At 41.1% G+C, this 10351-nt stretch overlaps 1 protein-coding gene across 1 annotated transcript; it reads left to right on the top strand.

Annotated features, from left to right (window-relative positions):
- The first annotated feature begins 351 nt into the window (after window positions 1-351).
- LOC124149862 (dnaJ homolog subfamily C member 22-like) lies at window positions 352-9695 on the top strand. Its single transcript, XM_046521684.2, has 6 exons — window positions 352-518; window positions 4651-4926; window positions 7055-7482; window positions 8093-8194; window positions 8583-8678; window positions 9391-9695. Exons 1-6 carry the CDS (start codon window positions 389-391, stop codon window positions 9592-9594), a joined length of 1236 nt encoding a protein of 411 aa, XP_046377640.2. The 5' UTR covers window positions 352-388; the 3' UTR covers window positions 9595-9695.
- Window positions 9696-10351: the final 656 nt, after the last annotated feature.

The raw sequence follows: 10351 nt of genomic DNA, 5'->3' as shown, positions 1-10351 counted from the left end.
TGGACAGTAGTGATAATAACCAATCACTGCTGTTGTTTAAAAATATTATATTCGCGGTAAAATAGGGCCAAAATAGGGCGCTAAACACAACTCACTCACTCACTCATAGCTGAATTCAAGCAACGAATTATCGATATGGATAAACAAGACTAAACAGACCCTACTTATAAATCTCTTCTAAATTGTTTAAAGCTACTTTATGAACAGGCAAGTAAATGTATAGATGCAAGCGTTATCGCGATTTAGCTGTGGTTGTCACGCCTTAATGACGTGCAGTGTATCTGATACATTGATACGTATCTGACACTGATACATTATGTGTATTCGCTATCGTGAGTGCGCCCTGACAAACCGAAAGTAAAACGTGTACGGAGTTTCCTACGAATGTATGTTCTTACAGGTCATCATGGCTAACTTGGTGGTAGCCTACATCCTCTGGCTCTTCGGTGGAGTGTTTGGTCTGCATCACTTTTATCTAAAACGTGATCGCCATGCGTTTGTTTGGTGGGCGACACTGGGTAAGTATTTGCGCTGTTCATGGGACCGTCAGATACTATTCTCGGGTAGGCTCACGGCCGCCATATTGTAATAATAATAATAATAATAATGATATTTAAATAGCGTAAAATGCACATCACTAAGGACATGCTCAATGCGCAAATTCAGCATATGTACATATATACAAAAGAGAGGGGACAGTAAGATAAAGTGTACACATTTTGTTTCTTGTCTACCAAATCTGTCAGTCGTTCACATTTAGTCACAGCTGTGGCTTTCCGATAAGGCACACAAACAGTGATAAATGTATGTTATATGTCGTTCACATGCAGTCTTATCACGAATCATGCAACATGAAAATGAAACAAATTACAACCATACCAGTAAATATGTCAGGTCAAGTTGACATATAACACGCGAGGTCCATGCTAGATGAATAATCTATTGAGTGCACTGATGCATTGAGATGTTCCCGTCAGTACATGAGTATTTGTTATACACTTGAAAAGGGTATGCGGTGAGGGCACCCCACCTACATAAATGTTTACCACATACCATACAGTCTGATTACTGTCTCATTTAACTATTAGTGGTTTATTTTTGTTGATGTAATATTATGTGGTTGTTAATACCCTGTTCTCGTCAGTGAGATTTACTATAGTTTAGGCTCTGCTTATCGTTCAAGTAAACCTCGGATAGATTCATCCTCTATATCTCCAGGGCTAGCATTACGGTAAACCTCACTTACCCCTGGTCCCATCCCTGTGGTTCTCGCAATATTGAATTACCTGCCCTTGATTTCCATTAACATTTGACCGATCAATCAAAAATCGACATGTGAAGAAGAAAATGAGTAAGGGAGGTATTTCGTATTGCCTAGAAACCAAAGCCACCGCCAGTTTGGATGGACACGAAGACATCCTTTCCGTCAAAAAGATTGAGGGCGTTCTTTTGCGTATCAGTCAGTTTTTGAACGTTGAATTTCTCGCTAAGACTATGGTAATCAGTGGGACTGGCCGCCATGGTGATGATATTGCCAACCCAACACTGAGGCTGGTTTGCAACTCGCATTCTGATTGGTACGTTAGACCTAGTAGCATAGCCAATCAAATTGGCTAATGGAAATCAAGGGCGGGTAATTTGAGATTGCGAGAACCAGGGGAATGGGTCCATTGGTTAGTGTAGGTATACCGACGATGGGTTAGACGGAAATCCACATGACATTCGAAATATTTCGATATATTTAAATTTCGAAATTCTCATGAACAATAAGATCGATGACTATCCTGGAAGATTATATATTGTTTCACATCAGACGATCATTCGCTATATTAGAGTTCGGTATATCCGGAATTTACTATAGGTGTATGCAAGGTCTTTTACGTGTAAAATGTACCGAGGGTTTATTGAAAAGCTCTGAGCCTCTGGTCTCTGACCTTTGGAAAATGGACAAACTTGAGGATCGTGCAGTGATCAAGTATTTGCAGAAAAGGGTTTAAAACCAGAATCCATCCATTAAGATACCAGTACAACACTGGGGAAGGATGCCCCTTCCTATGCCACCGTAAAGAGGTGGGCAGATGAGGTTGGCAGGGATTGCCTTGAAGACTGGAAGGCCTGTCACGTCGGCAACACCAGAAAAGATACATATATCCACGATATGGTGATGACGGGTCGGGAAATGACTGTGCGTCATATTGCATTTCCAGTGTAAACTTTAGATATCACCACCACCAAAGAATTCTAAGACTCAGCTAGAAAGGTCCTACATGTTCTGAGATGCTGAGGATGTCATCATGATGGACTTTCTTCCACAAGGCCAGACAATACACGGCATATTATGCTGCACTTTTGAGGCAATTGCGGGATGTAATTGAGACTAAGAGACGTGGGAAACTGAGAAAAGGAGTCCTCTTACAGCAGGACAATACGCCAGTGCACAAATCATGATCCGTCAGGCTTCCACCTGTTCCCAAACATGAAAGTCCTGGCTTGAACCCATTTCGACTCGAACGGTGCCTTCATAGCAGCTGTGGAGAACCTTTAGACAGCCAAGAGAAGGACTTCTGCGAAATTCCGTCCAACATCGTTGGCGAAAGTGTATCAATGTGGAAGAGAATTATGCTGAATGGTTCATATTTGTAATGTCTTTAGGTCAAGTCTTCTTGTGGTGAGGCTCAGCACGTTTAAGTCAACCCTGGTATTTTATATGTAACGTTTGTTACACATTTATAACTCGAATTACGGGTGATTAGAGCTGGCATCGTTACCCCTGACTATTCTTTATATTATACAACGTATTTTATCACATACTGCAAAAATGACCGCCTCCGTGGTCTTGTGGTAGAGCGTCCGCCCGGAGAGCGGAAGGTCCAGGGTTCGATCCCGGGCCGCGTCATACAAAAAGACGTTAAAAGATTGTACTTGTTGTTACCCTGTCTGGCGCTCGGCATTAAGGGGCTTAAACAAGGACTGGTCGGCTCGGAGTCAGTATACTGTGTCTGAGTGGGGTATTCATGTTAAACTGCGCCATGGTATCTCAGTGAGCTAGCACTATAAATCGGCATCAGTCCGGACTAGTACAAGCAGCCACACACACACATACACGTGCATGCACGTCGCTATATAAGTGCAATAATCTTGGACGCGACGTTAAACCCAATTTCACCTCACCTCACCTCACATACTGCAAATAATATTTTATAACACTCCGAAGTTTGACTTCAGTATATGTCCCCATTGTTCATAAGGCCCCAGTGGTCAAACTGGTAGGGAGTTGAGAAAATATTAAAAGATGTGTAAACCATCCATATGAAGAATGCAAATATATAGTCGTATCAAGTCATACCTACTCCATGTTCGATTGGTGACCGATCAGCGTCACTTGCATGCCAGTTTGACACATGGACATGTGTGGTCCGAATCCATATGTCTTGGCGAGAGGTTGTGACGGGTGGGCGGAAACTACAGCGGCGGTCTCTGATGTTTGTTTGTTTGTTTGTTTGTGTGTTTGTTTAATGTTTAACGCAGCTTTATACATAAACTCGGTGGTCTGAAAATAATCGAGCCTGGACCAAACAATCTAGTGACTGGGTTCTTCTGTTGATGTGTCGCCACAAGGATCATATGGTGTTCCTGTAAGCGTTGATCTGACATACTGGGGCGGCGGGGTAGCCTGGTGGTTAAAGTGTTCGCTCGTAACGCCGAAGGTCCGGGTTCGATTCCCCACATGTGTACTTTGTGTGAAGCCCATTTCTGGTGTCCCCCGTCGTGATTTTGCTGAAATATTGCTAAAAGGGGCGTACCCACTCACCTACTTACTAATCTGAAGTACTACGTCAATCTGCGTGCCTATTGAAGAAACTAAGTATAAAATATCAGTCTGTATATATTACCTGTGGTATTGGGGCGGTCGGGTAGCCTAGTGGTTAAAGCGTTCGCTCGTCACGCCGAAGACCCGGGTTCGATTCCCGACGTGGGAATGTGTGATGCCCATTTCTGGTGTCCCCCGCCGTGATATTGCTGGAATATAGCTAAAAGCGGCGTAAAACCATACTCACTCACTCACTCACCTGTGGTATGATTATACAGTTTGTTATTTTCTTTTTATTTCTCTTTCCTTCTATATCAGCGAGCGAGTGAGTATGGTTTTACGCAATATTCCAACAATATCACGGCGGGGGACACCAGAAATGGGCTTCACACATTGTCCCAATGTCGGGAATCGAACCCGGGTCTCCGTCGGGACGAGCCAACGCTTTAACCTCTAGGCTGCCCGACCGCCCCTCATTGATGTTTCTTTGCAATTAAAACTTGCTTTCAAGAATTGCTGGGGATGGTGTGACAACTGTACATGTTTCATATTTTCATTAATGTCCTTCTGCAAGTAGAAAATGCTACGGCTGTCCACGACCGCTGTCATAAGGGGGATATTATTAACATTCAAAATTAATTTTGATTATACATATATATTTTTATTGAAACCTCTACCCTATGGCTTGTCGTTTTATAGTGCTAGCCAGTTTAACATGGATACCCCACCAAGACACAGTATACTAACGCCTTGTCTCACCTCCTTAATTCCGATCGCCAGGCAGCGTAACGAGTGCCATCTTTTACCGCTTATTCATGAACAGTGGCCTCTTCCTACAGGTGGAATATGTGGTCTAGGCTGGATTAGGGATGTGTGGAGGCTTCCCGAGTATGTCCAGGAGTGCAACAGAGATGCTGTATGGAAGAAGCAGTATGGCAGACGACGGCGTGAGCACAACACACCTCCATGGAACATAATCCGAGGTGCCGGCGAGATCGTCATGGGAACTATCTGCTACGGTCTTGTAGCTGCAATACTTCCGGAGATACACACATACTTTGAGAGGGACACTCAGTTCTTGGTTGTCGCTCTGCCGCAGGTCGGGGCTGCAATAGGTGAGTGGACTTGACACTCGTTTGACAATTCAGCTGTCGGTATGTACAGAGCTACCGTTTGATTTTCAGGAGGTACCGAGATTCTTTTTCCTACAAGCATAATCATGGCCTGTTTGCTGATTTTTTATTTGTATATTTGTAGGAAAAGAAATAGTGTTCCCTTTTCATGCAAACAAGTGTTCGTTAGTTTTACTTATTAAGAAAATTAGCACATGTTTATATTGGAAAGATAGTACAGCTTTTGAACCTGAAACAAAAATCCCATACTCCATCACCACGGAAGATCAAAATAGTTTCTCCCTTATTCAAGGATCGAAAGTTCGAAAGCTAGACATATTTCTTACTTACTTTACTTACTTACTTTGGAGATTTAACGTGCGCTTTCCGACTGATGCGTATTTCGCACACGGTTGACATATTTCTCTTATTCCAGCTTTTTATACCCCGCCGGGCCAGAATGGCCGAAGGGGGATTATGTCGTGGCGTAGTCGGTCCGTCTGTCTGTCCGTCCGTCTGTCCGTCCGTCTGTCCGTCCCACAGAAGGTACTAAGCTTGTGGAATCAACTCCTCCTACAGTTTCCAGAGAATATCCCTGACACTCTACACACAAGATGTTGACATGTTGATGATACGCATATCGCAGTCCCGTTTAATTTTGACTAATTTTGACAGAGTTACTGCCCCTGTTTCACGGAGCTTCATTTGCCTAATTGTGAGAGAGGGTACTAAGCTTGTGAAATCAACTCCTCCTACAGATTCCAGAGAATATCCCTGACACTCTAACCACAAGATGTTGACATGTTGATGATACGCATATCGCAGTCCCGTTTCATTTCGACTAATTTTGACAAGAGTTACTGCCCCTGTTTCACGGAGCTTCATTTGCCTAATTGTGAGAGAGGGTACTAAGCTTGTGAAATCAACTCCTCCTACAGTTAAAACCTCATGATCTGTACAGTCTACAAACCTCCATAGACACCAGTTTCTTCTCTTCTTGGTGCTCTGCAACAAGTTCACAACATATCAACAACACAATGCTTATGTTTTGGAGATTTCAACATTGACATTAGTGACAACACACAGAATTCTGATGCTAAACATTTAGACCAGCATCTGTCACAGTACGGTTTTCAACAGCTCATAAAAGGCCCTACAACTGATTATGGAAGTACAATAGACCATGTCTATACTAGAGGAACTCTTCAGGTTGAAGCAGGAACTCTGGAATGTTTCTTCTCAGATCACAAGCCCTTGGTTGTCAGAGTAGTGTAGAACAACTTTGCCTCAGCTAACAACCATTATAAAACAATGTCATTTAGTCTCTGTTGTGAAAATGTCACAATATCTAACTATAGTTAGTTTCCTTGTATAAGGCTTTTGTGGGTGAGCTACATCCTTATGGTATTAGCATTCAGACTGGATTACTCCCAGCAAAATGTTCTGCACAATTTGTTTCAAATGCAGTGCCATCTACTGTTGTTATTTCATAAAATACAAAGAAAATATAAACTCGTTGAAAGAATTCATGCGGGGGATGTTGTGCTCTCAGAGCACTCTTGTTAAGTCTTGTTTTGAAAAAGTACAAAAGCTCAACTTCGCTCTCGTTTTACAGGTTTTTTTTAACTTGGTTGTGATAAACGAAACGCCGAAAACCTCGTTACTGCAGTTTTCGTTTTTAATGTTACAATTTTGAAATTCAGAACTGCAAGAGCCATTTTCGTTACTTTGATTTTTACGACGTGCCTTTAAGATGGAAAGCTTGACTGTCAAAATCATACGGACAGTATGCAGACAGCGCCATGATTAACTAAACCAGTGAAGATCCGGGTTAGAACTGGTCTTCAATAATCCATGCTTGTCGTAAGAGGCGACTAACTGGATCGGGTGGTCAAGGTCGCTAACTTGGTTGATGCATGTCGTCGTATCCCAATTGCGTAGATTGATGCTCTTGGTATCAATCACTATATTGTCTGGGCCACATTCGATTATTTATAGACCGCCGCGATATAGCTGGAATATTGCTGAGTGCGTTGTTGACCTACTATGATATCACTGAAAGTAAAGAACGGAAATATAAAAGAAATTAAAAGTACAAAGCAAATGCGCGAAATGATATATGTTTTTATAGGTATTCATCTTGTCGCCAACATCGGATGTCAGAAAGCATCTCTAGGTTGGATTATTATGGGATCCTGTATACCCTCACCAGTCATTTCCAGCATCCCTTCTGTGTTTCTGGTCACCATCCTTGTGCAGTGGAAGGGCGTTTCATGGAGAACTAAACCTGATCCAAAACGAGGCTTCTCTCGGCGAATCAAAACGTTGACATTCTACGGCACGCTATATTTAGTACTGTGGGGATATGTGGTATATAAAGATGTTCCCATCTCAAAGATAAATGGTGAGAAAATTTCTCCAAGGGTGATCATCCTCAAATTCCTCACATTGACCAGGGACTTCGTGAAGTCGGTCTTCAACTATTTCCGAACCTTTGGTTGGAAAAGACAATGGAGGAAGATGAAGAGGAAGTATAACAGGGTGATAAATGTCTTCAAGGTTTGTCATTTTATAATTTTGACCTTCATGTTGTTAAATATCCATTTTTTAAGAATGCAGTATACAGACTAACATGACTTGCCCCTTAAAAATATACATAATGTACAGTATGTTATTGATAATGTTTCAGTGTGTATGTTTTTCATAATATGTCAGTGTGTATGTTTTTCATAATGTGATGATCCGGGGTTGAATTGGTCTTCAGCAACCCACGCTTGCCGTAAGAGGCGACTAACGGCGGCGTTAAACAACAAACAAACAAATCATAATGTTTCGGTGTGTATTTATTTTCATAACGTTTAAGTGTATATTGTTTTCATGATATTTCAGTGTGTAGGTTTTTCATAAGTTTCAATGTGTAGATTTTCATAATATTTCAGTGTGTAGGTTTTTCATAAGGTTTCAATGTGTAGATTTTCATAATATTTCAGTGTGTAGGTTTTTCATAAGGTTTCAATGTGTAGATATGCATAATATTTCAGTGTGTAGGTTTTTCATAAGGTTTCAGTGTGTAGGTTTTTATAATATTTCATTGTGTAACTGTTTCATTGCGTTTTTATTTTCATATTGTGACAGTATGTATGTTTTATTCTGTGCATCTTACATGAAGGACTTAGGGAAGTGGCTATACAACGTTGTCCGGGCTGCTGATTGGACAAGTAAATGGAAAGACATTGTCAAGATGTTTGTCTTTGTACTAAATTTATTTAAGGTTAGTACTTTTTCAAACTGTTCAGTTTATAAATATGCTTTTGAAACCAAATAATCCATCTAGATAACAAAATGCCTATGTGAGTGGAAGGCTCCACGTAATAATAAACAACACCAATGTCAATAATGTTTTCTCTGAGTGTCTTAAATGGATGACTTGGATAAAGGTCTGTTTCAACTTTATCCAGTGAAAGATTGGACACGTGTCTTGTGATACACGTCTGGATTAAGAATTTATTCTTAATTCGTAATTTTATAATTATGTTGACATCCCAGTTCTAATATCATCAAATTGAAGACAGTATGCAGAATAAGCCGCCCAAGTAATCGCAATAACTGTATTATTATTTGTTTTAATTGTTATGTTCTTCCTTACGTCTTAATTCTAGGACTTTGTGAAGGGGATTTTCAACCTTTTCGAGGATCATGGTTCCAAGAGGGAACGGTCAAAGACATTTTGGCGTGGAGCACAACACCCATTCAAGGTTGGTAAGGGACATCCATTTGATATTCAGGGGGTCGGGAATGTTGTCTATGTGGTGTGTAGAGTATATATATGACACTGACAAACTTTTTTGGCAGTGGGTCTAATGTATATCTAATGCTGTTCAACAACAGTCAAGGTTGGTCATTTTCAAAATGATGTTTTAGATTGAATGAAAAATATTATGCTCAGAGTACACCCAAAAATAATAAACAATGATGTCGCTTTTTGTATTTATTTTAGAAGTCGATCGAGAAAGATACATTTTGTCGTCATTCGACGCAAGCACGGTTTACGGCAAAAGAGTTTGTTTGTTTTTAATCTGGAAACAATAATACCCCCTTCACTATAATCGCTCTGTAGTATACGAATAAATATTCTTCTTAAGTGTAAAATAATGTATTCAGTTTCCAGTGAGTCACAGGGAGAATAAAAAAACATATTGTTAGTCCAGTCCTTCTTTTCATCCTACCCAGTGTGGAGTCCAGGAAGACATATATATGTCCAGTGTCCCATGCTTGTGGTAAGAGCCGTATAAATAGGATCGGGTGGTCATATCGATGACTTGATTTATTGCGTGTCATTGTGTCCTGGTTGTGTGGATCGTGGCTCACTGGATGCCTGGTTCAGACTCGACTATTTACTGTAATTCAGTTGGAATAGTGCTGTCTGCGGCGTTAAACCATATTCACTCACTCAGCCTCTTCGTCCAGGTTTTAGGTTTGGATCCGGGCGCCACACAGAAGGAGATAACCCATGCCTACAGGAAGATGTCGCGTCAGTGGCACCCAGACAAACAGAAAGATCCCCAGAAGAAGGAAGAGGCCCATGAAATGTTTATAGAGATCCAGAATGCTTATGAGAAATTATCACACGCGAGGGCCAAGAGAACTGCCAAAAATAAGCGATATAATTAGTCATCATATACAGCTTTAAATACGTAGGTATTTGGGATTTGTCATCTATAATAGGGGTTGGGGCTAGGCAGGCGAGATTGGTTAGGACTGTATACCATATTATATACCCCCCCCCCCCCCCCCCCCTCACTTTGTGTTGAGTTCCAAAACTTTCACCTATATGTTTTTACAAGTTCAGTGTTCCTTTGCATCTAAGATACAGCTGAAAACAGACGTTTGCGCATTGTCTTTACAAGACTGGGTGCGTTTGTGAAGTGCCGCGAACCGGGAGTAACCCGTGTACGGGAGTTTCCTACGAATGTATATTTATTCATAAAGGTCATCATGACTAACTTGGTGGTAGCCTACATCCTCTGGCTCTTAGGGGATTATTTGGTCTGCATCACTTTTATCTGAAACGTGATCCCCATAAGTTTGTTTGTTGGGCGACACTGGGTAGGTATTTAAGCTGTGCATGGACCAGGCGGGTAGTCTTCTCTGAACGACTTACTGCCACCATATTGTACAGATTGTGTTTATTGCCTACGCGTGGTGATCTGTCAGCCGTTTACATTTAGTCGCAGCTGTGGTTTTGCGATAATACATATAAACAGTGATAAATGTATGTCATATGCGGTTATTGCATGAATAATAACACTTTCAATTTAATTATTTAGGCTGTTGGTAAAACATACGGGAAATACAAACTTAACAGTAAATATGATGGGTCATGATAACATGTGAAATACGAGGTACATGCTGGATGAATGTTTAGTTA

Source organism: Haliotis rufescens, unplaced genomic scaffold (genome assembly GCF_023055435.1).
Source record: "Haliotis rufescens isolate VD_foot unplaced genomic scaffold, xgHalRufe1.0.p SCAF_4, whole genome shotgun sequence".
Classification (NCBI taxonomy): Eukaryota; Metazoa; Mollusca; class Gastropoda; order Lepetellida; family Haliotidae; genus Haliotis; species Haliotis rufescens.
Note: the sequence above shows the minus strand (reverse complement) of the source record. Positions and strands in the feature narration are given on the sequence as shown.

What these genes read in the sequence shown, in the direction of transcription:
- LOC124149862 (XM_046521684.2), top strand. Translation starts at nt 389, where the DNA reads ATGTTCTTACAGGTCATCATGGCTAACTTGGTGGTAGCCTACATCCTC. An exon ending in TGTTTGGTGGGCGACACTGG is followed by an intron (nt 519 to 4,650) that starts GTAAGTATTTGC and finishes CTCTTCCTACAG; the next exon opens with GTGGAATATGTGGTCTAGGC. An exon ending in GGGTGATAAATGTCTTCAAG is followed by an intron (nt 7,483 to 8,092) that starts GTTTGTCATTTT and finishes TCTTACATGAAG; the next exon opens with GACTTAGGGAAGTGGCTATA.